At 56.3% G+C, this 25,748-nt stretch overlaps 4 protein-coding genes across 6 annotated transcripts; 3 read left to right on the top strand and 1 right to left on the bottom strand.

Annotated features, from left to right (window-relative positions):
* Positions 1 to 2,544: 2,544 nt before the first annotated feature.
* On the top strand, positions 2,545 to 15,295 carry LOC123926750 (phospholipid transfer protein). Of its 3 annotated transcripts, none has more exons than XM_045980863.1 (16): positions 2,545 to 2,563; positions 5,572 to 5,682; positions 5,770 to 5,869; positions 6,730 to 6,858; positions 7,543 to 7,698; positions 8,875 to 8,938; positions 9,019 to 9,082; positions 9,742 to 9,833; positions 10,581 to 10,757; positions 10,845 to 10,904; positions 12,097 to 12,261; positions 12,355 to 12,422; positions 14,076 to 14,118; positions 14,223 to 14,286; positions 14,372 to 14,448; positions 14,889 to 15,295. In XM_045980863.1, exons 2-16 carry the CDS (start codon positions 5,583 to 5,585, stop codon positions 15,018 to 15,020), a joined length of 1,491 nt encoding a protein of 496 aa, XP_045836819.1. In that variant the 5' UTR covers positions 2,545 to 2,563; positions 5,572 to 5,582; the 3' UTR covers positions 15,021 to 15,295. The 3 variants fall into 3 exon arrangements, with proteins under 3 accessions (XP_045836819.1, XP_045836820.1, XP_045836822.1); XM_045980864.1 differs by lacking the exon at positions 2,545 to 2,563 and adding an exon at positions 4,687 to 4,953; XM_045980866.1 differs by lacking the exon at positions 2,545 to 2,563 and adding an exon at positions 5,288 to 5,480.
* On the bottom strand, positions 15,142 to 21,068 carry CTSA (cathepsin A). Its single transcript, XM_045980867.1, has 15 exons — positions 20,958 to 21,068; positions 20,596 to 20,777; positions 20,341 to 20,452; positions 20,053 to 20,103; positions 19,876 to 19,962; positions 19,487 to 19,642; positions 19,082 to 19,173; positions 18,668 to 18,752; positions 17,992 to 18,083; positions 17,836 to 17,914; positions 17,615 to 17,757; positions 16,882 to 16,957; positions 16,164 to 16,253; positions 15,881 to 15,985; positions 15,142 to 15,647 (listed from the first exon to the last, which is right to left on the bottom strand). The coding sequence occupies exons 1-15, from the start codon at positions 21,009 to 21,011 to the stop codon at positions 15,564 to 15,566; spliced, it is 1,488 nt and encodes a 495-aa protein (XP_045836823.1). The 5' UTR covers positions 21,012 to 21,068; the 3' UTR covers positions 15,142 to 15,563.
* Positions 21,069 to 21,222: 154 nt separating this feature from the next.
* Positions 21,223 to 23,476, top strand: NEURL2 (neuralized E3 ubiquitin protein ligase 2). The gene is made up of 2 exons (XM_045980868.1): positions 21,223 to 22,125; positions 23,085 to 23,476. The coding sequence occupies exons 1-2, from the start codon at positions 21,384 to 21,386 to the stop codon at positions 23,198 to 23,200; spliced, it is 858 nt and encodes a 285-aa protein (XP_045836824.1). The 5' UTR covers positions 21,223 to 21,383; the 3' UTR covers positions 23,201 to 23,476.
* SPATA25 (spermatogenesis associated 25) lies at positions 23,477 to 25,482 on the top strand. Its single transcript, XM_045980869.1, has 2 exons — positions 23,477 to 24,468; positions 24,851 to 25,482. The coding sequence occupies exons 1-2, from the start codon at positions 24,348 to 24,350 to the stop codon at positions 25,480 to 25,482; spliced, it is 753 nt and encodes a 250-aa protein (XP_045836825.1). The 5' UTR covers positions 23,477 to 24,347.
* The last annotated feature ends 266 nt before the right edge of the window (positions 25,483 to 25,748 follow it).

Raw genomic sequence — 25,748 nt, 5'->3', positions numbered from 1 at the left:
GATCCCAGAAAAAGTCAGGACGCTGGCGCGTGTTGGGTGCTTCTTGTACCCTTTGGAAAGGCCTGCGAAGACAAAAGCCCAGGCTGAACATGGTGACCCATCGTCATCCTCAGAAGGAAGCCCATGCTGAGTGCTAACAAAAGCAGGGACAGGAAGTTTAGAGAACCATCAAGAGAGAGGCCCACATGAGGCAGAGTCAGCAAGAGGCTACAAGAAGCATGGAAGCAGGCAGAGAGGGCGAGAGTGAAGAAGAGAGAAGTCAGAGCATGAGTGAGCTGCTCGAGGCCAAATAGTTGGAGAGGTACATGGGACGGGGGTGCACAGGACCCTGGAGCCGGGAGCAACGCTCCATGAGAATCGCTGGAGTCCTTGACTTTGAAACCTGGAAGATCCTTTGGGGGCCAGGTGGCCGGCTCCATCCGCAGAAAAAGGAGCTGGTCTTCAAGGAGAAAAATGGGAAAGAAAAGGAGAAACTCAAAGGCCAAGTGTCCAAGTTTAGAAGCCACAGAAAGGCAGTAAGCAGCTCTGCGCTGGGTGCACTCAGAAAGCCCCAGTCCTGTGTTTCTTACATCTCCGTTTGGTAAATGTCTGGCCCCTGCCATGTGTCATTCCGCCTGTTTGGGGAGATGTAATCAGACTCTCCCGCGCTGACATGGGCCCCCCACACAGAGCTCTTCCCTCACTCCAACTCTGCCCCCGCCACTCGTTCCCAGGCACACTCAGGGGGACCAACCCAGGCCCATCCATGTCCACGAGCTGCAGGGAGAGGAAGGGGGTTCACTTCCTGAGGGGTAGCTTGGATGCGCCTCGGGGGCGGGAGAATGGTCAGGAGGGGAGACGGTCTGACGCAGCTTCTCCAAGCCGTGCAAGGATCCAAAGAAAACACAGCTGGAGGTGGGGAGAGGGAAGGGGAAGCCAGGCTAGGCATGTTGACATCTTGGGCAGGAATCCAATTGGTGTCCTGTGGTTGGCGGAGCCTGTGTTTACTTACTTGGACCATTTAGTTCCTCCCGCTGTACCTCAGTCTGCCAGTCTACAAAACAGGGGCAATGACGGCTATTTCAAGGAATTGCTGTGAGGACTAAACGGGGTCATTTAAGAAGAGACACAAGTGAGTGGAGTGGTTCAGAGCAGGGGCTCTGGAGCCAGACTGACTCGACCTAGTTCCTTAACCTCTCTGGGTCTCTACTTCCTCATCTGTAAAATGGGTTAATGATAACCTGTCTTACAGGACGTCATGAGTTTTAAGTGAGTTGATATCTGGAAAGCACTTTTTGTTTGTTAATACTAGCACTTTTGTTTAGTTATTACCGAAGACCAGAGACATTTACTGAGCCCTTTAGTGTGCCAAGTACTAGGCCCAGCATTTTATATACTTTTATTTGGTAAGTTTGTTTGTATGTTTGTTTGTTTGTTTTGAGAGAGAGAGCACGGGCGCGTGAACCAGGGTGGGGCAGAGGGACAAGCAAACCTCCTGGACCAGTGGGGAGCCTGTCGTGGAACTCGCTCCCAGGACCCTGAGATCCTGACCTGAGCCCAAGTCAGGTGTCTAACCCACTGAGCCACCCGGGGGGCCCCATATACTTAAAAAAAAAAAAAGAAAGATTTACTGGGGCTCCTGGGTGGCTCAGTGGGTTAAAGCCTCTGCCTTCGGCTCAGATCATGATCCCAGGGTCCTGGGATCAAGTCCCGCATCGAGCTCTCTGCTCAGTGGGGAGCCTGCTTCCCCCCCTCTCTCTCTGCCTGCCTCTCTGCCTACTTGTGATCTCTATCTGTCAAATAAATAATAAATAAAATCTTAAAAAAAAAGTTTTACTTACTTATTTTAGAGAGAGTGAGTTGGGGGGGAATGGGCAGAGGGAGAGGAAGAGAATCCTAAAGTAGACTCCCCACTGAGTGCAGAGCCAGACGTGGGGCTCGATCCCAAGCTTCCGAGATCATGACCTGAGCCAAAATCAAGAGGCAGCGGCTTAACTGACAGAGCCACCCAGGCGCCCCAGCATGTTACAGACTTTATTTAAAATCTCACCACCACCCAGAGAGGTAGGCAGGTACTAGATCATCCCCATCTTACAGATGTGGAAACTGAAGCTCTTAAATCTCTTAAAGAGATTTACTTTTTTTTTCCCCCAAAGTTTTTATTTATTTACTTGACAGAGAGAGAGAGATCACAAGCAGGCTGAGGCGGGGGGGGGGGGGGGGGGCGGGGATGCAGGCTCCCCACTGAGCAGAGAGCCCGATATGGGACTCGATCCCAGGACCCTGAGATCATGACCTGAGCCAAAGGCAGAGGCTTAACCCACTGAGCCACCCAGGCACCCTGAGATTTACTTTTTAATTTACTCTAGAACAGGGGTTGGCAAACTACAGCCCATGGGCGCGAATCCAGCAAGCAGTCTGCTCATGTAAGTCTTGTTTATAGCTGCCGTGGAGGAGTTTGAACAGCTGACCAGAGACCACAGAGCCAGCACAGCCTAAAATATGTACTATCTTATCTGACTTTTAACAGGAACAGCTCTCTGACCTCTGCTCTAGAAAATGACAGGAGCCGGATTTGAACCAGGTCTGTGTGATTCCAAAGCTAATTAAATAATGCTTCGCTCTCCTCGTGGTTTAACAATATCGCTGTGCTGGGCGCACAGCAGGGGCTAGAAAACGATTTCTGTCCTGTCCCTTTGAGGGCTGGGAAGTCCCTTCTTCCCTCTTCAAAGCTGGGAGTGAAAGTAGAAGGGATTTGGGGCTTCTGATCTCTTCATCCCTCAGGTCAAGTGTTGAGGACTCAGGGAGGTTGCCAAAGACCCCCCCGGGCTACCCGACACCAGTGTCACTGAAGTGTGAGGGCTGGCGGCATACGCTTCAGGAGGAAGGGGAAACCCAAGGGACGGAGAGGCGGGCTGCCAGGGCAAGTCCCTGGATTCAAGGCCAGTGAGTCCATCTTGTCCCCGAGCCCAAGGCTGTGTTTAGGGTCAGTCAGGCTGAGACAGACATGGGACCGGAGTCTCTTAAGAATCGGGGTGCTGGGGCGCCTGGGTGGCTCAGTGGGTTAAAGCCTCTGCTTTCCGCTCAGATCATGATCCCAGGGTCCTGGGATTAAGCCCCAATTCGGGCTCTCTGCTCAGCAGGGAGCCTGCTTCCCAGCCCCCTCTCTGCCTGCCTCTCTGCCTACTTGTAATCTGTCAAATAAATAAATAAAATCTTAAAAAAAAAAAGTGAGAAGGGGGCGCCCAAGTGGCTCAGTCGGTTGAGCATCTGCCTCATGCCTCAGGTCATGACTCCAGGGTCCTGGAATGGAACCCTATGAGCCCCACATTGGGCTCCCTACTCAGCAGGGATCCTGCTTCTCCCTCTCTATCTTCCTGCTGCTCCCCCTGCTTGTGCCCTCTCTGTCAAATAAATAAAATCTTAAAAAAAAAAAAAAAGGAAAATGAAAAGAAAGAAAACTAACATCTACCAGGTTTTCTGCTTGAGTCGGGTGCCAGGAAGAGTGAGGGCTACTAGAGTTCAAAGGCACTGAAGCACTTCCTCCTGTGGATATCCTTGGCTCTTTCTTCCTTCCTCTCCTACACCCTTTCTGTCTCGTGTGCTTGTGGGGCGTGCCATGGACTGTGCTCAGCACAGCCAGGAGGCACATTTATTCTTGGAATTACCTTGTTGTTTCTGTTTTAGGAAGAGGAAGCTAAGTCTCAGAGCTGCTTCAGTAAGGGGTCCAAGAATTGGACGAATTCCAAGAATTTGAATCCTGGTCTGTCAGACTCAAGAGTCTAAGCACTAGCTTCTGGGCTAGAAACACCACCCCCCACCCTTTCACAGTTCGCGGGGGTTCCAGTAGTAGCTGTCCGGTGGTCTTTACCTCTGGTTTCCCGCTAGCGCGGGTCCATACTAGTGCCGACCTCATAGGTTAAGATTAAATAAGTTCCTCTAGATCTAGGATGACTAACCGTCCTTGTTTGCCTGGGACGGAGGGGGTTCCCCGGAAGGGAGACCTTCAGTTTCAAAGCTAGGAAGGTCCTGGGCAAATCAGGACATGTGGGCATTCCTACCTGGATGAGTGCTTAGTGCTACGTACGTGTTCAGTGGACACTCACCTTTATTGCTTTCCCTTTCCTCTTTCATCCATTTGACAACAAACAAAGCTTAGGGTTAGCCAGCACCTACTCTGTGCCGGTCCCAGGAGCTGGGGACACACTGCAGGCAGTAGATGGAGATACTGTGCGGAGAACCTAGCTTCCAAGATTCACACATACAAAATCTACAGTCCCTGGGAAACACCAACCCTGCCTGCCTCTGGGGTGACTCTTGCAGTCTGCGCCCCTCCTCCTGGGCAGGCAGCACTTGCTTGGGCTCTGGTGGGAGAAGGCTCCGGGGCCTGTTAGGTCCCTACATAGTGACATAGAGACATTCGGTGGTGGTGGGGGGTGTCCCCTGGTGAAGCCTGCCAAGAAGAGGTCTTGATGATTGTAGGTGGAAAGGAAGAAAATGTGCCATGGGCATTGATTTTGTGGGTGGTCCCAAGTATCCCGCACATTTTGCTGGATGAGGAAACTGAGGCACAGTGACCCAAGTGAAGTGACTTGCTCAGGATCATACAAGAAGACATGGGCATTTGGAATTTAAACCAAGGTCCCAGAGAAGCAAGGACTGTTGGGATTGGGCGGGCCGATTCCTGCACTTCCCTCCCTCCTTCCCGGCTTGGGTCCCCCACTTGTCTTGACAGCGACCCGGCCTGTCACGGGGCTCTGTACAGCCCTCTCCACCCTCGCTGCCAGCGTTCCGCCCCGTCCCCTCCCAGCCCCTGAGGGAGGAGGGGAGAGCGGGAGCGAGGAGGGGGGTCGGAGAGGCCCGGCATTATAAAGGCGGCTGGAACAGCACTGCCCGCCAGACCCCGCCGCCCGGATCCCCTGCGCAGCCCGCCGCCCCACGTGACCGCACCGACCCCCCCCCAGCTCCGCCGCAGTGAGTTGGGGCGCGTCCCCATCCACCCCCAGCCCCTCGCTGAGCTGCATGGTCTACTGAACCCGGGTGGGGAAGAGATCCCATGAAGGCGGGCGCTGATATGGGGGGTGGGGGGGGGTACCAGGCCGAATCCCGATGGCAGGGATTTAGGACCCGGCGGAGCCGGGAGACCGGTGAGCCCGGGGTCGGGCCGGCAGGCCCCTCTACTCCCCCGGCGCGGGGCCTGGGAGACTGCAAGACACCCCCCAGGAATGCGCGTGCAGCCGTTTCCATAGTAACAGGCAAGCCGCGCCCGCCCTCTGCTAAAGGAAAGGCGGGGGGTGGGGGCGCTGGTACCCGGGAGGTCCAAACTCATCACGCGGCGGGTGCATGGGGGAGACCGAAGATGTCCCCTCCCTTTCCCCCGTGTCCCAAATCCTCTGGGAACCAGAGCGCGAGTCGCATCGCCTCTCTGAGCCTCAGTTTCCGCATCTGCCTAATATAGGCAATATAATTGGTTCCAAGTTCCCTGAAGAGCTGTTTCGAGGGTAAGGATCCGGCCAGTCCCTTTTCTGGTTGGACAACCGGGGAGTGGGTTTTGGCGGCCCTGATGACTCCAGCGACCCCACCCCACCTCAGGCCCGCTCGCCATGGCCCTCCTCGGGGCCCTCCTCCTAGCGTTTCTGGTAGGCGCTCATGCGGAGCTCCCCGGCTGCAAGATCCGCGTCACCTCCAAGGCGCTGGAGCTGGGTAAGGCGCGGGGCCGGCTGAGGGCCGATGAGGGAGGGGTCGCCCCGCCAGTGGGCGCAGGACCTAAGGGTCTCGCTGCTACTTCAGTGAAGCAGGAGGGCCTGCGCTTTCTGGAACAAGAGCTGGAGACCATCACCATTCCGGACCTGCGGGGCAGGGAAGGCCACTTCTTCTACAACATCTCGGAGTAAGCTGGGGACCTGGGAGGCGGGGTCTCGGGCTCTGGGGCGGGGCAAAGTGGGTGGGGTGGGGGCGTGACCACATCTAGGGGGCGGGACTCAAGAAACAGGATTGGGCGGAGAATATAAAGGCCAAGCCCTCCAGCATAGGCGGGACCAAGAACAGCAAAGCAGAATCCTTGCAGGCTGAGGCGTGGCTAAAGAGCCCCGGAAAGGGGGAGTCAGGAAACTTGCCAAAGGATGAGTGGGGTCTAGACCCCGAGGTGGAGCTAAAGAGAAAGGTACCAGGAAACAAGAGACAAGAATTTGCGACGGTGGGGATAGGAGAAATGGGATATGCAGCTCAGCTGACAGAGACAAAACCAAAGGATTCGGTTAAAAGAGCAGGTCAAAGGGGTGCCTGGGTGGCTCAGTGGGTTAAGCCTCTGCCTTCAGCTCAGGTCATGATCTCAGGGTCCTGGAATCGAGCCCCGCATCAGGCTCTCTGCTCGGCATGGAGCCTGCTTCTCCCCCCTCCTCTCTGTCTGCTTCTCTGCCTACTTGTGATCTCTGTCTGTCAAATAACTAAATAAAACCTTTGAGGGGGAAAAAAAGAGCAGGTCAATCAACTACAGGGTGTGGAGGGAAGGGAGTGCAAGCAATCAGGCCTCTAAAGAAGGGATGAAGCTCGCTTTTAACACCTGGGTCGGGAGAAGCTCATCTCGGAGCTGTCCAAGTCCAGGCCGGGCACTTGAGGGGAAGTGGGAGAATTCCTTCCACCCACCTCAGCTTCCCCAGGCCTGGACGGGGAGAGGAGAGAATGAGTTTCCTGTGGTTGGGTGGGACCCCTACTTTGTGGTCCTGAAACTAATCCCGAGGCTTCCTGAAGGGTGAAGGTCACAGAGCTGCAGCTGACATCCTCTGAGCTCCATTTCCAGCCAGAGCAAGAGCTGGTGCTACAGATCAGCAACGCGTCCTTGGGGCTGCGTTTCCGGAGGCAGCTTCTCTACTGGTTTTTGTGAGGACCTGGCACTGCCGGGGAGTGGAGGGTGGATCAGGAGGGCCGGGAGGCCGCGGGGCTGTGGGCGATCGTTTAGCCTTCCTGCGTCTCAATTTCTTCATCTGTGCAATAGGGACAAGCAGACCCACTTCATAAGGGTTTGGTAGAATGTCTAGTAAACCGGGGAAGTGAAGTCTTATTAAGATGTATCATGACAGGAGGCTCCTGGGTGGCTCAGTGGGTTTTAAAGCCTCTGCTTTCGGCTCAGGTCATGATCCCAAGGTCCTTGGATGGAGCCCCACATCGGGCTCTTTGCTCAGCAGGGAGCCTGCTTCCTCCTCTCTCCACCTGCCTCTCTGCCTACTTGCGATTTCTGTCTGTCAAATACATAAATAAAATCTTAAAAGAAAAAAAAAGAAGTATCATAACAGGGCGTCTGGGTGGCTCCGTGGGCTAAGATTCTGCCTTGGGCTCAGGTCATGATCTCAGGGTCCTAGCATGGACCCCCAAATCGGGCTCTCTGCTCAGTAGGGAGCCTGCTTCCCCCCACCCCCTCTGTCTGCCTCTCTGCCTACTTGTGATCTCTTTGTCAAATAAAGATATAAACTCTTTTAAAGAAAAGTATCATGAGGTTTGGGGTGGGTGGGGGCTGGCAAAGACACGGTTAAGCTGGACATTGACTGCCCCACCCCGCCCTTGCAGGTATGATGGGGGCTACATCAATGCCTCTGCCGAGGGTGTGTCCATCCGCACTGCTCTGCAGCTCTCCCGGGATGCCACTGGCCGCATCAAAGTGTCCAACGTCTCCTGCCAGGCCTCGGTCTCCAGAATGCACGCGGCCTTCGGGGGAACCTTTAAGTAAGCCCGATCTCCAACCCAGGGCACCCCCCTTTGAGCCTTACTGCCTAGTGCGATGCAAAGTGCACAGACTTGAGAGCCAGGTCAACAGGGTGCAACTCTCAGCATCCTCATTTCCCTGCTGTGTGACCTTGGTCAAGTCACTGAAGCTCGGTGCCTGAATTTCCTCATTGGTAAGATGAGGATGATAACAGGAACTATTTTATAATTTTATGTTCTGAAGACTGTTTGTTAATATATGTACAAATATTTAGAACAGTGCCTGGCATGTTAGTGGCTAGGCTCCTAGATAAGAGTAATTGTGAGGATCAGTATGTGCAGCTGGACATGAACTCAGTAATTGGTAGCCCTCACTACTACTGATAAAAACAATAGCATAGGGGCACCTGGGTGGCTCAGTGGGTTAGGCCTCTGCCTTCGGCTCGGGTCATGATCCCAGGGTCCTGGGATCGAGCCCCGCATGGGGCTCTCTGCTCAGCAGGGAGCCTGCTTCCCTTCCTCTCTCTCTCTCTGCCTGCCTCTCTGCCTACCTGTGATTTCTGTCTGTCAAATAAATAAATAAATAAAAAAACAAAAAAAAACAATAGCATAACTTCAGGTTTGGGGCTGAGAAGAGGACTTTGTGATTGTTCTCAAAGAGAGTGGGAAAGAAAAGATGGCGGATTTATCATCTGGTGTTGGTATACTGCTGAGCTTTTATTTATTCAAAAAATAACATATATGCGAGTCCTTGAGGATTCATAAAGGAACTCAGAGCCTAGCTGAAGGGACAAAATATTTGTTATTGGGGCTTTGAGGGAGGAACTGAGTCCTCCCTGGGTTCAGAAGAGGGTAATCTGGGAAGACTGCCTGGAAGAGGAAGCATCTGAGCCTATACAGGGGACATACAGGATAGGAACGCTGAGAGTGGAAGGGAGGATATGAGTAAGCATCTGGAAGTGGGGATGCTTACAGCAGGTTTGAAGAAGTGGGGGTAAATTCATGGGGCTGGTGGGGGGCAAGGGTTAGGTTTTGAGAATAAGGCTAGAGAGGGGATTTGGGAACCCTCCATTAAAGAGGTGTTCATACAGTAAAGCTGAGCCACCTCCTCCCCATCTCTCAGGGTAGTGATTTCTCCTGGACCTGGATTGGGGTAGGGCAGAGTCTGGGTTCACGTGGTCTCTCCCCTCCTTGCAGGAAGGTGTATGAGTTCCTCTCCACATTCATCATCTCGGGGATGCGCTTTCTCCTGAACCAGCAGGTACAGCAGTAGTGTGTGTGTGTGGGGGGGGGGTGCCCTCCTCTCTTTGGAAGGCCCTGACTCTAGACCCCACCTCGCAGATCTGCCCTGTGCTTTACCACGCAGGGACGGTGCTCCTCAATTCACTCCTGGACACTGTGCCTGGTGAGTTGGTGCTGGCTGGGAGGGGAGCTCCGGGCCATGCCTGGGACTGGACTGGGGGTGAGGAGGGGGGCCAGGCGTGCAGCTGCCAGGCAGGGCCTCAGAGTAGCCCCCTGCCATGCCCTGGCCTCAAAGAGGGCCTCTGTTGCTGACTGGCCACGTGGCCCTAGGTAAGTACTCACCTCTCTCTGGGCCCTGGTGTCTTCGCTTGGCTGCCGATGCCTCCTTGTGGGGGTTGTTGGAATGAGTAACTGTGCGATGATAGTCTTGGTCCTCAATATGGACTTGCTGATCGCTGGGAACTTGTCTGTATTCATCCCTTGCACTTAATAGGTGTTCAACTAACACGAATTCCCTTTTCCTGCTGTGACCTTTGCCTGCTGTGGGGTAGAGATCATCACGCCCCACACACAGGGCATGGGGAACAATGAGGGAAAAGAATCCCTTGCCATCTTGTTTAGTGATCTCATGGAGCCCTTGTCATGGGGGTGCTGATGGCAGGAGTCGTGATTAATATCGCTGAGCGCTGAGTGCTTCCCGCGTAAAACCGATTTGATCCCCACAACAACCCTGTGAGGGAGGATTTCCAATCACCGCGTTGTGGATGAGAAACAGGCACAGAAGGGTGAACGCAGCTTGAGTGACTACGCTCCTTCCCACAGTTCGCAGCTCTGTGGATGAGCTGGTTGGCATCGACTACTCCCTCCTAAAGGACCCCGTCGCTTCCGACAGCAACCTGGACATGGACTTCCGGGTGAGCTGCCTGGCTGCTGTGGTGTCTCTGACCTACCCAGACCTCCTCTTTGCCCCCGGTGTTGCTCATTTTGTCCTCTGAAGGCACAGCTCTGGGCCACTCCACGGCTGAGCGGACCCCCATGGCCTGCAGAATTCGGTTCAACTCCTGGGTCTGGCTTCTGAGCCTTGTTAACCTTGTCTGGCCCCACCTTTCTAACTTCCACCCTGTTTCTCTGCACTCATTCTTTCCCAAATATGCCCCTGGCTTCCTGCCTCAGGGCCTTTGCTCATGCTGCCCTTTCCCACCTCCCCTGAAGCAGTTGGACATAACAGCTCTGTGCACATAACCTATGTGAAGGTAAACAGCAGCTTTTCTCACTCCTGCTCTGTATCTTTCAAGACCCACTCACATGCCACCTCCTCCCGGAGCCCCTTTCCCGGGTGTCCCTTTTCTGGCCTAATGGGAGTGCTCCCTTGCAGAACTCCAGCTGCCCTCCTTTGAATGACTTTTTAGGAGTTGTGCTAACAACGAGGGCACCCGGTGGGGTGTTGGTAGAGCCTGCGACTCTGAATTGTGGGGTCGTGAGTTCAAGCCCCATGTTGGGAGGAGAGATTACTTAAATAAATACAACTTTAAAAAGTTGTACTAATAAGACCCCTAATGATAGCAGCTGGGTCCAACCCCTACCATCCCTCACGGGGCCTGGCACCGGCCGTGGGGAGATCTGGGTGCTGGGCCAGGCTGACCCTGATCCCCCAACTGCAGGGGGCCTTCTTTCCTCTGGCTGAGGGGAACTGGAGCCTGCCCAACCGGGCGGTTGAGCCCCAGCTGCAGGAGGAGGAGCGGATGGTGTACGTGGCCTTCTCAGAGTTCTTCTTTGACTCTGCCATGGAGAGTTACTTCCGGGCGGAAGCCCTGCAACTGTCCCTGGTGGGGGACAAGGTAGGTCGGGGTCTGTCTGCTGGATGGCCAAGAGGGGACCTGTCCGAAACTCCCGATAACCCTGCCTCATCCTCTTCCCCTCTCCAGGTGCCCCACGATCTGGACATGCTGCTGAGGGCCACCTATTTTGGGAGCATTGTCCTACTGGTGAGTGTTGGCGGGAGGTAGGGACGCGGCCAGGGTGGGCGGCGGCCATACCACCTGCACACCAGCGAGGGGACCCGTGAGCTGTACAAGCAGAGGCCCCTGCAGCCACTGTGCAGTAGACAGAAGGCCCGACCTCTCGCCTGTGGCTAAGTTCTCTTATTTGTCAAGGTCGATTCCAGGTCTGTGAAGGGCCCTTGCTACTTCTTCATGAAGCTAGGAGGAGTGCAGGCTGAGAACCCAAGCTCTCTAAGTGTCGGGACTCTAATAATGACTGATGTATTCTTTTTTAAAGTTAATTTTTAAAATAATCTCTACGCCCATCGTGGGGCTCGAGCTCATTACCCTCACGATTAAGCGTCGCATGCTCTACTGACTGAGCCAGCCAGACACCCCTGATGTATTCTTCTTTTGGCTTATGATTTCCCCTTGTTTCATGGGAAGAGGGTTGGGAGGTCAAAATCTAAAAAGTGTCTCAGTGATCGTTAGAGGGCTTGCCCTTAATCTCTTCTACAGTATACAGCCTCCCAGGGCTGTCGCTGAGGATTAACTGAATCAATTCACGTAAAGAAATTAGAGCAGCCCCTGGCGCAGGTTAACTGCTCAGGAGACACTCGCTGCCGTCCCCGCTGCGTCATCCCCATTGTCACCATCTACCTGATGGCCAAGTGGGGGGGGAGGGGCATGGCCTCTCTGGCCAGACTGCCCAGGTCTGCATCCCAGGGTCTGCACCTGGATGACTCCAGAACCTTGGACAATTCCTTCTCTGTGCCTTGGTTTTCCCATCTCAAAGACGAGCATGATAATGCCTGCCTCACATGGTTAGGATGAGGTCTGAATGAGCAACACAGGTAAAATATTGGCCGGCACCTACACGGGAAAGAGCACAGCCGTGCAGAGAAGAGGACGATATGGCAGAGGGTGGGGATATCTGATGCAAACACTGTCCCGGAGGAGTCTGGCTGGAGATAGATCCTCACTAGCAAGAACTCAGGAAAACAGAAGGAGACATTCCATCCCTCACGTGAGCAAAGGCACAGAGGCTGGACACAGTTCTGAAGGGTCTGGGAAGCCACACCAGACCTTGTATTTGTGGGTCTGGGCTCCCAGCAGGCAGAGCCTGAGCCACCCCATATTCACTCCCGGGGCTCATCAGGGAGCAGATCTGGGACTACCCCCCCTACTCTGTCCCCAGAGCCCAGCGGTGATCGACTCCCCGCTGAAGCTGGAGCTGCGCGTCCTGGCCCCACCTCGCTGCACCATCAAGCCCTCGGGTAGCACGGTCTCCGTCACTGCCAGTGTCACCATAGCCCTGGTCCCGCCTGACCAGCCCGAGGTCCAGCTGTCCAGCATGACCATGGTGCGGGCACTAGAGCGGGGGTACTGAGGGTTGGGATGAGCATGCTGTGGACCCCGTGGGTCAGTAACCCTGCCCCAACCCCCTTGCCTGTAGGACGCCCGTCTCAGCGCCAAGATGGCACTCCGGGGGAAGGCGCTGCGCACCCAGCTGGACCTGCGCCGGTAAGCAGCCAGTCAAGGTCTCGGGCGAGCGCTTCACCTCACTGAGCCTGAGTGCCTTCAGGATAGTCACACCTGTTCAACAACTGGGGAGATAAAATCCACTCAGATCTATAGCTACTGGGGAGTTAGGGTCTTTGTTCATGTGTAACCAATGCATTTTAATCAGGTGGAATTTCTCTAGATTATCTTATGACCCAGAGGCAGGCAGAGCAGGGATTCTGAGAGGAATGAAGCGGCCCAGCAAGGTTAAGTGACGTGCCCACGGTCCCACAGTCGCACAGCAAAGAGCCTAACTGCAGGGGTTCAGGCAGGAACAGCCCAACTTTTCTGATCTTAAGAGTCACTTCAGGGGCGCCTGGGTGGCTCAGCGGGTTAAAGCCTCTGCCTTCAGCTCAGGTCATGATCCCAGGATCCTGGGATCGAGCCCCGCATCGGGCTCTCTGCTTAGCGGGGAGCCTGCTTCCTCCGCTCTGTCTCTCTGCCTGCCTCTCTGCCTACTTGTGATCTCTGTCTGTCAGAAATAAATCTTAAAAAAAAAAAAAAAAAGAGTCACTTCACCTTCATTTCCTTCATGGACTAAATGGAGGGGAAAATAGCACCTACTATGGGAGCCACAGGCAGCCAGGGGCTACTACACGGCAGGGGCAAATGTGCCACGGTCTGCGGAAAGTTTTTTTTTTTTTAAGATTTTTTTTTTTAATTTGTTTATTTGACAGACAGAGACCACAAGTAGGCAGAGAGGCAGGCAGAGAGAGAGGAGGGGAAGCAGGCTCCCTGCCGAGCAGAGAGCCTGATGCGGGACTCGATCCCAGGACCCTGAGATCATGACCCGAGCTGAAGGCAGAGGCTTAACCCACTGAGCCACCCAGGCGCCCGGTCTGCGGAAAGTTCTACTGGACAGCACTGTCCCAGAGGTTAAATGAGATACTGCAGAGTCGTGGTTAAGAGTTTAGATTCTAGGGGCGCCTGGGTGGCTCAGCGGGTTAAAGACTCTGCCTTCGGCTCAGGTCATGATCCCAAGGTCCTGGGATCAAGCCCCGCATCGGGCTCTCTGCTCAGCAGGGAGCCTGCTTCCTCCTCTCTCTCTGCCTGCCTCTCTGCCTGCTTGTGATCTCTGTCAAATGAATAAATAAAATCTTTAAAAAAAAAAGTTTAGATCCTAGAGGCAGCTTCTGCCCTCTACCAGCTGTGAGACTGTAGGCGAATGCCTTCGACTCTCTAGGCTCGATCTGCCTCATCTAAAAAGTACAAATCATTTCATAGTGCCTACTTCTAGAGCTGTAGGGAGGATGAAGTCACGTTGGCATTTAAAAATATCTTACTATTGAACTTCTGTAACATGCTTAGTACCTAGGAGGAAGTAAGCTCTGTAAGTTTTATTAAACAAACACACACCATACACGCCAGGCGGTCAGGCCGAGTCTGGTATACAGGAAGTGGTCAATGAATTACAAGTAGCAGACTTGAAGAAAGGGAACCGAAAGCAGGAGAAAGGACTCCCCCACATAGGGATGCACATCTGGTGAGTGGCGGAAGCCCCAGACAGGTGTGAAGATGGGAACATCTGAGGCTGAGACTAAGGGGCATCTGGTGGCCTGAGGAAAGGGAACTTCTGGGCCTTGGGCTTACTGGACACTTCTTTCTCTCCCCTAGGTTCCGAATCTATTCGAACCAGTCCGCCTTGGAGTCACTGGCAGTGAGTTGGGAGTGGTGGGGGCGCCGAGGCTGGGTCAGGGCTGGGCAACGGAGGCCTGGCAGCTTCCTACTGCTTGCCCTGATGCCCTGCCCTCTCCCTCCCAGCTGATCCCGCTGCAAGCCCCTTTGAAGACCATGCTGCAGATTGGGGTGATGCCCATGCTCAATGGTAGGGCTGGGGGTCGGAGGGCAGGAGAGGGAAAAGAGAGGGGAGCTGGGTGGATCCCTGCTGAGCCAGCTGCTCCCACCCCCAGAGCGGATGTGGCGGGGGGTGCAGATCCCACTACCCGAGGGCATCAACTTCGTGCGTGAGGTGGTGACGAACCATGCGGTGAGTGGGGGGGTTGATGGAGGAAGGTGGAGTCTCCCTGCCCCTGATTCACCCCCAACCTAACTGGGCTACCTGACCCCAGCTACCCCCTCATTGACAGCCCCTCCCATTTTAATCTTCCATCATCAGGCTTCTCCAGCCCCTCTGCACAGCTGTGCCCTCACCTTCTAAGCCTCTTCCCGGATCCCACCCCTAATATCTACTTATCTTGACCGTCTGAGCTAAGAGGTCACCTCCTCCAGGAAGCCCTCCTTGACCTCCACAGATTGTGTTCCTGCAGCCTCTCTTTTACACTCTTTACAGGGAGCTAGAAGACCTACTTTGCGGCTCCTCCTGTCCCACTAAACAGAACCCCTCAAGGCTAAGAACTCTGTCTCTGTCTTGAAATTTTGGCCTCTGTGATGGAATGAACAGACTCCCCTCTCTGCCCCACTGCACAGGGCTTCCTCACCATCGGGGCCGACCTCCACTTTGCCAAAGGGCTGCGAGAGGTGATTGAGAAGAACCGGCGTGCGGACCCCCGGGGCTCCTGGACATCCAGTGCCCCTCCGCCCTCCACAGCAGCTGCCTGAGTCCTCAAGCCCCCCCACCGAGGGGCTTTTGGGACTCCAGACGCCTGTCATCCCCTCCCCCAGGACCTCCCACCCCTAGTCTATAGTGTCCTAACCCCCAGTGCTACAGAGAAGACAGGGCTTTAAGCTGTACCCAATTTAATTCCATAATCAGTCGTTCAATTGATTACAGTCCGTCCACCCTCCCCATGGGCTGTGCTGAGCTCCGCTGTGTTCCAGTGCATGAAGGGAGGGGCCAGGCCCCACCCCAGTCAGGAATAAAGTGCTAACTCCCCCAGGCTGTCTACCGAGGCACTGGGGCCTGGTCTGGGAGGCAGAGGGCTGTGGAGGGGGCAGTGGTGGGGGGGTAGGTTGGTTCTGGAGGCCGGGATCTGCCCCACAGGGGCATTTTGCACATAAGAGGGCCTCCCTCCTAGCAGGAGAGGCAGGAAAGGGGCTGAACCAGAAGGGGAACTTGTCTCTGTCAGTATGGCTGCATTGGGCAGAAGGGGGACTGGTGTCTGTCAGTACGGCTGCATCGGGCAGAAGGGAGACTGGTCTCCGTCAGTACGGCTGCTTATTCAGGAAGCGGGAGAACATGGTGAGGGCAGCCTGGGGCTTGTCGGTGGGGACCATGTGCCCAGCACCCTAGAAGCAAAACTCTGTGAGATCACCTTCCTGTGTCACCCCTGCCCCTGGCCTCCCCCCCATCCTACTGGATCCCTCCAGCCAGTGACCTTCCTCTTCTCCCACTCCCCCCAGAACACTTGCTCTTATGGGCCCAGACGGTAACCCAGTGTAACCGAGCTGGGAGGAGACGATGGGTGGGTCCTGCCCCATCCCCTCCAGCCAAGACGGCCCTCCGCAGGCCCAGGTTCTACCTTGATGGTGAGAAAGGCGATGTGGGAGAACTCCTTCACGAAGCCAGCAATCTGCTCTCCACTGTCCCCGTAGTCCACTAACCAGGGCCGGCGCTGGACCTCCATCTGCCCCACCAGGAAAGACTTAGCAGCCTGCTGCTGCCCCATCATCCCTGCTCACAGCTGCCAGCAAGACCTCAGGGGCCCAGAACTCCCCCAGGTTTGCCCTGTCTGTCTGCCCAGAGCCCAGCTGCCAGGCACAGCTGCCCCGTCCCTCCCCAGAGCTGGGATCCTTGCGCCTTACCTTCTGGTTGAGGGAATCCACAAACCACTCATCCCCCATGAAATTGCAAGCCATGTCCACATCTCCGTTGTACAGCAGGATCCGGTATTTCTGGAGCGGGGCAAGAGAGGGAGTGGGGGGCTCTGGCGTGAGCGCAGGGCCCAGTCCTTCCCCAGTTCAAGCCCTACCCCTTCAGGGAATTCAGGGGGCCCAGCTAAATAACATGAAGCAGGAAATACTCAGGTTTTCTGTTTTCTACATGTCCAGTGCTCTACTAAATGCTTCACCTATGAAGGTGGATACTGTTATTAACCCCATTTTACAGGTGGGGAAACCAAATCTCAAGATACGAGAAACGTGCCCAGGGTGACACGGCGAGTAAAGGAACCTGCACGCAGGCAGAGCTCCTGCTCTAACCACTGTGGGTACAGAACCTGGTCCTGACTGGCTGTCAGGGTCTCCCAGATGACCTTGGACAAGGCTCTTTCCCACCCCGGACCTCCATTTGCCTGTAACACGTTCTCCCAGCTCTTCTCCACCTAAAGTCTCCTTGGCCGACGCAGAACCCCCAGCCTCCTACCACAGAGCACCATGGGGTGGGGGACAAAGCCATGTTCAAATCGTGACCCTGTATCCCTGGGCTTCGTCTCTTAAGAGTTTCAGCTTCTGGTGTCCAGAGCGGCCCTCTCAAGGGGGCCCTGAGGTTGCTGGCGGCCCCCGCTGCGCGGCCCCCACTCACCTGCGTGGTGAGCAGCTTCAAGTACTGGTCCTGCACGCTTTGGTAGAGACGGCGGTACTGTATGTTCACCAGGAAGCTGCGGGAGCACGTGGGCAGGCCCCACGAAGACCAGGTAAAGGGGAATAAAGAGTCACATGGTAGACCTCCCCTTACGGTCCCCTCCCAGCTTGAAGCTCCAGCCCCGGGGGCAGAGCTGGGATTCAGTCCCCTCCTTGTGTCACGTCTGTAGGACTTAGTTGGATGAGAGGCTGGAACACCCAGGTCCTCAACTCACCCCTATTGGGAAGCATAGATGGAAACATTTAGTGACGGGTCCACGATTGGGATTTAGCACCAAGGGGCTCCCAAGTGTGAGAACCACAGCATGTTAATGGCAAGAGGGCAGGGGTGCTGGCCAATCAGAATGGACTTGGGTGGCCCCCGCCGTGCCGGGCATCACCATGTTCCTCAACACGGGTCAGAGGAGATTTGTGCAACTGGGGACTGTAGCAGAGCGGGGGTGGGGGACAGGGTCTGTTGACTCACTACTGGGGAAGCAAACTAACATTTTACCAATGAACTGGTGAAACATCCATCAGCCGAAGGGTTAGACTTCCTGTACAACTAACTCACCGCCACACCCTGAGGGCCACCCCTGAGAGACCCTGGCCAAGGGGTTCCTGGGAACCTGTCTGATACCCACAGGCCCCGAGCGCCTGCCACTCCCAGCCCGCGGCTGGCCCCAGCGCCTCACTTGCACATGTCCCAGCGGGGCAGCTGCTCAGGGACGTGGAGGGCCTTGCGCACATACGGGTTGTTGAGGTAGGTGGAGGCGGCCGTGGTGTTGGTGCAGGGTGGGTCCATGCGCGCCCTGTTCCCGGAGCGCAGCAGCAGCGCCTGGGAGCGCAAACCACAGGTCAGGGTCTTTGCCGCCCTGGCCCACCCCCACCAGAAGCAGCCCAGATGCTCGCACACCTGATGCCATGTCTGCTTGAGCGGCAGGCGAGTGAAGATGTTGCCGAAGTCGTGGAGCACGACAGTGTCCTTCTCGAACCTGCAAGTGAAGTGGGGGATGGGTGCCTCAGTCTCCAGGCCGAGGCTGAGGCCCCCAGGGCACACCGCAGGGCCTACCTTAAATGGCCCGGCACACCCCCAGCACAGGGGGCGTAGAGGTTGTAAATGTTGAGGCCCGAGTTGCCCACGATGCGGGACACTTCCTGTAGCTGCAATGACACGCCGAGCCACCCCCGTGTCACAAAGCCCTGGTCTCCCCAGGATCTCACCAACACGTCCCAGGATTCATCACTCTCCTGCTTCGCCTCTTGTTGTCATCCTTCCGCTACTTTTTTTTACAGGTAGGGGAACGGAGGCTCAGTGGAAGGAATCTGCCAGCCTGGGGTCTAAACCCTGGTGGCACTACTTCCTAGCACTGTGACTTCAGACGAGTAACTTTAACATTCTTGACATCACTTTCCTCTTCTGGAAAATGTGGACAATACAATGTCCCTTAAAGGGGAAACTTCAATATTAAGTAATCCACATTGACCTACGTCAGCCCGGTGCCTGGAACACTGTAGGTGTGAGAGATCCTTTCCCTCCCAGGGATTCTAGGATTTGCCCAGAAAGTCACAGGAAGTAGTGACAGGAACACATCCCTAGATACATCCCAGAAAACACCAAATTGCTGTAGGAGGCAGGACAGCAAAGCCACAGGGGACAGGGTCAGGGAGTCCCCAAAGAAGGGATGTGGTCCTCTTCTCTGGGCTGGGGGTGTCAGGGGTGACAGAGGTTGGGGGCAGAACCTCACATTAGTCACGCATTCTGGGTCGGTGTTGTCGTAGAAATTACACTTGTTTTGAGAGCAGCAGTGGGTCTGGAGGGAAGACCAGAGCCTGCAGGAGAGGCACAAAAGCATTCAGGCCGGGGGGCGGGGGGGGCGCTCCCACTTTCTCCTTCCAACCTCCCACCACCACCTGCCTCCCAGGGGACAAGGAAATGGATCACAGGGGATGGTATGGAGGTTCGCCACCTAGCTGCTCTAGGGCCATCCTGCCAGCCCTCCTCAGTCCCTTCCCGCAATGAACACTTCTAGCAACCCCAGCCCCCACCTCCTGGTCATAAACTGGGGTAGGGCCCCGGGGGTATCATGTGCCTGGAGAGCAGACCTGAGATCTCATGACCTGCCCCACCCTGGAGATTGCCCAACCGCCCCCTCCCATACCTGTTCCCCAGAAGGCCATGGTAGTAGGCGAAATAGACCAGGGAGTTGTCATTCTGCTCATAGGAGGAGAGTCCATTGCCCACAGCCAACCCCTGTGAAACAGCCAGGGCATCCAGGTCATCTGGAGGGAGAGGAGGAGCCTCCCTGGGCTACACCCAGACCTCCAGCAATCTGGACACTGAAATCCAAGCTGGTTTGTGGGGAGGCCACTCAAAGTAAAGAACAGATCTGGCTGGCTGACAGGTGAGCTTCCGTCCTGGGAGGCACGTGAGCAGGGGTAGGCCAGCCAGTGGCAAGCGCGTTACAAAGGAGACCAAGTTGGACAGGGAAGACGGCCTGTCTGACCTCGCTCACCAAAAGGCCATGACCATAAGCTGCCTCACTCCCCTCCCGCAGCGGCCCTACCTGCAGGTTCATGCTGGGATCCTGCATGACCAACACGGCCAGGGTGGGGATGTAAATGCCAGCATAGCTCTCTCCTGTCAGGAAAAGCTCATTGTCCTTGTACTCCGGGAAGAGGCGGAAGAAATCCTTCAGGGCCTCAAAATTGCTCTGGGCCACCTAGAGAAAGCAGGATGGAGGGAACCGAAAGCTTCTGGTATTGGAGCTAGAAAGAATTTCAGAGATCATGACACCCACCACCCACTCAGAGCAAGAGGAAGTGGCTTCGCCAAGACCACACACAGCCTGCGGAAGAGCCAAAAACAGACTCTAGCGCCATGTTCTTCTCTCCCGGCTCATGCTACCCTTAGACAACTGGGGAGGCTGGGGCACAGGGCAGGCACTGGACTCACCTCGGTGTCATTGGTGGCGTAAGTCTTGTCATCAGAGTAGGAGAAGCCCACCCCAGCTGGGGACTCAAGGTACAACACATTGGCAATCTACATGGCAGGAGGAAACCAACTGAAGAAGGCTCCCCAACCCATCCGAGTGCCCGGACACCCCCACGGGACCCCCGGCTCCAGCTATACCAGGTTCCAAGAATAGGGGTTGTACTCCAGCGTGGCACCATCTGGCTGCACCTGAAGAGGAGAGAGATGGCTGAGTGCCAAGGGCCACTGTGCTGGGCACTCCGCACTCGGGCAAAACCCCTGTGAGGTATAGAAAGTCAGGTCAATGGTACAAACGAGGGAACCCAGGCTCAGGAGAAGGGCACACTGGGAACACCTCCAAGTCCTGCTCTCCCTCCTCCCCAGCCCCTTCCTTTAGGGACTGTCCCCTTCCTGGTTGTAGGGGGGAGACAGTGGCTTTCCACTCACCAGGAAGGGGCCGTGCTCTGTGAGGAAGCCATCTAGGGAGCTGCAGCCGGGCCCTCCATTGAGCCAAAGCACCAGAGGGCTGCTCTTGGGATCCTTCTGCGATTCCACAAACCTGGGAGGGGAGGCAGAGCAGGGTGAGTGCCGGCGGAGGGACCCCTCCCAGCGCGCCCTGCTCCCAGGCTCCTCGGGAGGTCTTCAGACCCTCCCCCAGCTCGCGCCCCGTCCCCTCCCTGCCCCGGAGGGAAAGCCGCAGACCAGTAGTGGAGGTGCTTGGAGCCGGAGCCACGGAGGTAGCCGGAGTACTGGCGGAAAGCCGGCTGCTTGGCCAACCCAGGCAGGCACTGGATTTCATCCACGTCCGGCGCTGCCTGGCCTGGGGGCGCCCAGGGCAGGAGCAGCAGCAGCAACCAAGGAGGCGACAGCGCGGCTCCGATCATCTGCAGCAGGAAGCGGGGCCGCCTGTTTCCGCGCTCCCTCGCTCCTCGGCGCTTCCGCGGGGCGGCCTCGCGAAGGAGCTGGCGGCGCGCGGCCAAAGAAGTCCCCGGCCAGGCTCCAGCGCCCACCCACCGCACCGCCCCGGGCCGCGGGTCCCCTCCGGCCTCCCGGGACGCCCTCACCTCTGCTCCCCCGCGTCCTCGCTCTCCAGGAGGGGCCCGGTCGCGGGAGGTCATGTGGAGTCGGAGTCACGTGGGTGTCGGCGTCACGTGACAGTCATCCTGCCGGGCCTCGCTGGTACCCCGGGACCCGCAGCTCGCAGGCGGCGGCCTGCGTGCGGTCAGAGTCCGCGGTCCTCTCAGGTCGTGTCGCGCGCGCCAGCCATCAGATGACCCAGATGTGGGCGGCCAGGATCCCTCGGCCTCCCTGTGGGCCCCTGTCCAAGCGGGATGGCTGAGCAAGCGGCGCTAGGACCCCAGGGCAGAGCCTCGGGAAGGGCAGTCGGGGGGGATGGGAGGGTTACCTTACTTGGTGCCCCCGCAGTCACCCTCTGAGCGCGCCTCCCAAAATAGCCCCCGGCGCCCGCTGGCCTGTCTCGTGGCCGGGAGATGGCTGCTGTCTCCGACCCCGTGGACTTGGGAGCGGCCTGGAGATCCGCGCGTCCCGAGCCCCGTCCCACCCGCTTCCACCAGGTGCACGGTGCCAACATCCGTGTGGACCTCTCCGGGACGCGGGCCACACGCGTGGAGAGTTTCGCTCACGGCGTATGCTTCAGTCGCGAGCCGCTGGCCCCGGGCCAGATATTCCTGGTCGAGATCGAGGAGAAAGAGCTGGGCTGGTGCGGGCACCTGCGCCTCGGCCTGACCGCACTAGACCCCGCCACTCTGGTATCGGTGCCCGAGTTTTCGCTGCCCGACCTAGTCAGCCTCGGCCACACCTGGGTCTTTGCCATTACGCGTCATCACAACCGCGTGCCCCGGGAGGACCGCCCGGAGGCAGAGGCATTGGCCCCCAGCCGCCCCCCAGCCCTCCTGGTGGAACCGTATCTGTGCATCGAGCAGTTTCGCATTCCCCGCGACCGGCTGGTGGGTCGCAGCCGGCCCGGGCTCTACAGCCACCTCTTGGATCAGCTGTATGAGCTGAATGTGCTGCCACCGACCGCGCGCCGCAGCCGCCTGGGCGTTCTTTTCTGCCCACGCCCGGACGGCACTGCCGACATGCACATCATCATCAACGGCGAGGACATGGGCCCTAGCGCCCGGGGGCTGCCAGCCGCCCAGCCCCTCTACGCAGTGGTGGACGTGTTTGCCTCCACCAAGAGCGTGCGCCTGGTCCAGCTCGAGTATGGCTGTAGGTATCCCACCCCCTGAGCAGCGACCCCTCCTGGCCCAGTGTGGGAACAGGAACTTGCTAGGATTCTCAAGCCAGCTAGCAAGACTTCCGTTTGTCCAGCCTTAGTTTAGAAGTTAGGGAATCGGACTTGAAATTTTGCCTCTGCTTGGGATCTTGAACAAGTCACTGCCGGCTCTGGGCCTCCGTTTCCCACTTCAGCTGTGATCCATTAGGTTGCTTGCTTTGCCAGTGTTTTCTGTATTAACCTAGGGCAGGAATTCTAAACTGTCACACCTGGGCTGCCTTGGAAATTGTGTGCTCTCTTATTAGACAAATGCTCCTGGATTTGGGCATACCGGTTGAAAGGCATCATAGGCTCCAGATTGTTCGTGCAATCTGGTCCTTTATAGCCTTCTTAAGCCCTTTTTTAAAAAAGATTATTTATTTATTTGACAGACAGAGATCACAAGTAGGCAGAGAGGCAGGCAGAGAAGAGGGGGAAGCAGGTTCCCTGCTGAGCAGAGAGCCTGATGCGGGGCCGATCCCAGAACCCTGAGATCATGACCTGAGCCGAAGGCAGAGGCTTTAACCCACTGAGCCACCCAGGCGCACCTAGCCTTCTTAAGCCCTTTATTTATACCTCTGATCATTTTATGAATTCAGTGAACTAGAACCCACTCTTGTGTCAGAACTGTGCTGGAGGCCGGGTGTGCGCAGGTGAGTCAGACACACTGCCTGTGCCCCCGGCAACTGCTAAGGGGGGGGGTTCCAATAGAAACAGGGCTGCAGCACTGTGGAGGTTTTGAAAGAGGTGCTATGTCAACCACCTGAACGGCCTGTGACGCAGGCTGGACCTAGAAAGCAGAAGGGACTTGCCCAAGTTAATGACAAAAGGAGAACCAGTACCTAGATCTTCTGGGTCTCAGCCTCAGACACCCCCCCAGTTAAGTTTGACTCTGACAGCCTTCTTTCCACAGTGCCGTCCCTGCAGACTCTCTGCCGCCTAGTCATCCAAAGGAGCGTGGTGCACCGGTTGGCCATTGATGGACTCCACCTGCCGAAAGGACTTAAGGATTTCTGCAAGTACGAGTAAAGGCCTGCAGCGGCCCTAGAACCGGGCCACGGGAGCATGTCCTGGCCCCGGAGCCGTGGCTGCTCTGAAGCTGGCCATATTGCTGCCGGCCAGGCCTGGAAATAAACACAGCTGATGCTGATACCGATCATTGGAGGGTCTCCTTGCCCTGGAAGCCCATGAGCGGCCCTTGTAGAAACGTTGAGAGTCAGTAGGTCAGAGCAAGACAGGGCATTTTATTTGAGAGAGAGCACATGAGCAGGGGCAGAAGGAGAGGGAGAAGCAGCCTCCCCTGCCGAGCAGGGAGCCCAACGTGGGGCTCCAATCCCAGGACCCTGGGATCATGACCTGAGCCAAAGGCAGACATTTTACTGACTGAGCCACCTGGGCGCCCCTAGATAGATTATAGACATCACCTAGACCAGCGGTTCCTAGTCAGGCTGCTCATTAGGGTTATCTGGGATACACTGAAGAGCTGCTGCCCCAAACCCCATCTCCAGAAATTCCCATTCTGATTGTTGGAGGATGAGGCCTAGACGCTGTTCTTTTGTAAAAGCTCCCCAGAGATTCTAATGTACAGCCAGGATTGAGGAGCATTCCCCTAGAATAGAGGTCTTGACTTTGGCATATAGTATAACCACTTGAGGGACTAACACTAACTAGGTCTGACCCAGGGGTCCAGATTTAATTGGTCTGGGACGAGGCTGGGCATCAGGATTTCTGAGCGCTCCCCAAAGAATTGAATGTCCATCCCAGTGTGACACCCTGGACCAACGATTTCATTCTGCAGATAGGAAACCAAAGCCTAGAGATGGGAATGTATTCCGAAGTCACACAGCAAATGAACGAGGGCAGAGCACAAAGCACTCGCTTCTTTATTGGTATCTCTGATCATTTGCTTCCATGACAGATAATCTCATTTAACGCTCAGGACTTCTGGTGAGGAAGTGAGTATCATTACTTCCATTATACAGAGGAGAATATCAAGGAACAAAACTATCCAAGTGACTCGCCCAAGGTAGAGGTAAGAACCTAGAATGTCCAGTTCCTGGTCCAGCACTCTTTTAACCCCATGCTATTGTCATGTACAGGTTCTAGAAGGAACAGGTCAGTGCTGTGAGGTGGGTTCCAGGAGTAAAGGGGAGGGACTATGAGGTGACATTCTAGAATGGTGGAAGGGGTGGGACAGGAGGCAGAGGACTGTTCCCTCACAAACAGGGGCTTTGGGGCGGCCATGTCCTATTTCACGTCTCCACAAACTCACCAAGGTCTTCTGCCTTCCAGCCAAGGTGAGAGAGGGGCTCCTGGAACTGGAGGGGGCACCACAACTTTCCCTGAGAACTTGTTTTCCTGGCTCTGGGGAGGTGGAGGTTCTGCTGAACATTTCTGGGCTGGCCCTGGAGTCAGTTCTCTGAAGAAAGCCATTCCAAAAGGCCTTGCCAGTAGCTACCTGCTCACTCATTCATTCAACAAACACTTCTCCATTGCCTACTCGGTGTTGGGGACTGGGGGTGCGGATATGAGTAAAACACCTAGTTCCCAACCACTAGACAGCCCTCTTGGGCTGGTCTTAATCACTCCTGTTTCCAGTACTCTGCTTCTGTGCCCTGCCCCTCAGGGCCTCCCCAAAGACACCGAGAGTAACATTCCATCTCGTTCCTGTCTCTACAGGTGGGGCTGCTTCTCCAGGCTCATCCCTTGGCCTCTATAGTCCTATAGAGCCAGTGGTGGTGGCCTCTGGTGGACTAGGCCCAGTGGACCAGAAAGCTGAGCAGGTGGCTCCTGTTGCCCAGGCCTGGGGCCCGGCCCTGGCGGTGCCCGAAGCCAGGGGCTGTCCTGGGGGGGCTGGCTGGGAGACACTGCAGCGGAAGGATTATGGCCGATACAACCACAGATTCCCCCTCGCAAGGCAGCCGGAGAGCTTGGGCTGGGAGGATGGCTGCTCCAGAGGCAGAGCTCCCCGCCTGGGAGGCCCCAGCAGGCCTGGGCCCCAGCTGCTGTGTGGGCTGTCACCAGGGGTTCTACCGATGCCCTCTGAGGCAGGGGAGAAGGAGGCCGGCTCCAAGCCTGACATCTGCATCCTTACCCTGGCCATGATGATCGCAGGCATCCCCACCGTGCCTGTCCCAGGGCTTCGGGAAGAGGACCTGATTCGGGCGGCTCAAGCTTTCATGATGGCCCATCCGGAGCCAGAGGGGGCCGTGGAGGGGGCGCGGTGGGAGCAGGCCCGTGCCCACACAGCCTCTGCGCAAATGCCCCTCATGAGATCCAGGAGAGGCCAGCCTCCTGGCTCCTGCTTGTAGCTGGATGAAATAGCACCAGACACACAGGGCAGCTTCTCTGTATGGTTTTTGGTCAGACAGAACTGGGAGTGCCTGTGACATGGATGGGGATAGGGTGGTGGTTTGATCCACTCTTGTCAATACAAGTCTTTCATCAGGGCCCAGAACCAGGAACTTCTTCCAGATGCCAGGAACTTCTTCCAGACTTCTCAGAGTACTTACAATGAAAATCTCCTGAGATAGGGGCCCGGCTTGGAGTGGAGGCCTCTTTTGTCTTGTTTCAGGAT

Source organism: Meles meles, chromosome 16, assembly GCF_922984935.1.
Source record: "Meles meles chromosome 16, mMelMel3.1 paternal haplotype, whole genome shotgun sequence".
In the NCBI taxonomy this organism is placed as follows: Eukaryota; Metazoa; Chordata; class Mammalia; order Carnivora; family Mustelidae; genus Meles; species Meles meles.
Note: the sequence above shows the minus strand (reverse complement) of the source record. Positions and strands in the feature narration are given on the sequence as shown.

Bases quoted from the DNA above. Each gene is read 5' to 3' on its own strand.
- LOC123926750 (XM_045980863.1), top strand. From the start codon at position 5,583: ATGGCCCTCCTCGGGGCCCTCCTCCTAGCGTTTCTGGTAGGCGCTCAT. The intron at 7,699-8,874 runs GTAAGCCCGATC...CCCTCCTTGCAG, and splicing joins GCCTTCGGGGGAACCTTTAA to GAAGGTGTATGAGTTCCTCT. The intron at 10,905-12,096 runs GTGAGTGTTGGC...CTCTGTCCCCAG, and splicing joins TTGGGAGCATTGTCCTACTG to AGCCCAGCGGTGATCGACTC.
- CTSA (XM_045980867.1), bottom strand. From the start codon at position 21,011: ATGACCTCCCGCGACCGGGCCCCTCCTGGAGAGCGAGGACGCGGGGGA. The intron at 20,104-20,340 runs GTGAGTGGAAAG...TCTCCTCTTCAG, and splicing joins CAGAGCACGGCCCCTTCCTG to GTGCAGCCAGATGGTGCCAC. The intron at 19,174-19,486 runs GTAGGGCCGCTG...GCTGTTTCACAG, and splicing joins ATCCCAGCATGAACCTGCAG to GGGTTGGCTGTGGGCAATGG.
- NEURL2 (XM_045980868.1), top strand. From the start codon at position 21,384: ATGGCTGCTGTCTCCGACCCCGTGGACTTGGGAGCGGCCTGGAGATCC. The intron at 22,126-23,084 runs GTAGGTATCCCA...TTCTTTCCACAG, and splicing joins GGTCCAGCTCGAGTATGGCT to TGCCGTCCCTGCAGACTCTC.
- SPATA25 (XM_045980869.1), top strand. From the start codon at position 24,348: ATGGTGGAAGGGGTGGGACAGGAGGCAGAGGACTGTTCCCTCACAAAC. The intron at 24,469-24,850 runs GTGAGAGAGGGG...CTGTCTCTACAG, and splicing joins TCTTCTGCCTTCCAGCCAAG to GTGGGGCTGCTTCTCCAGGC.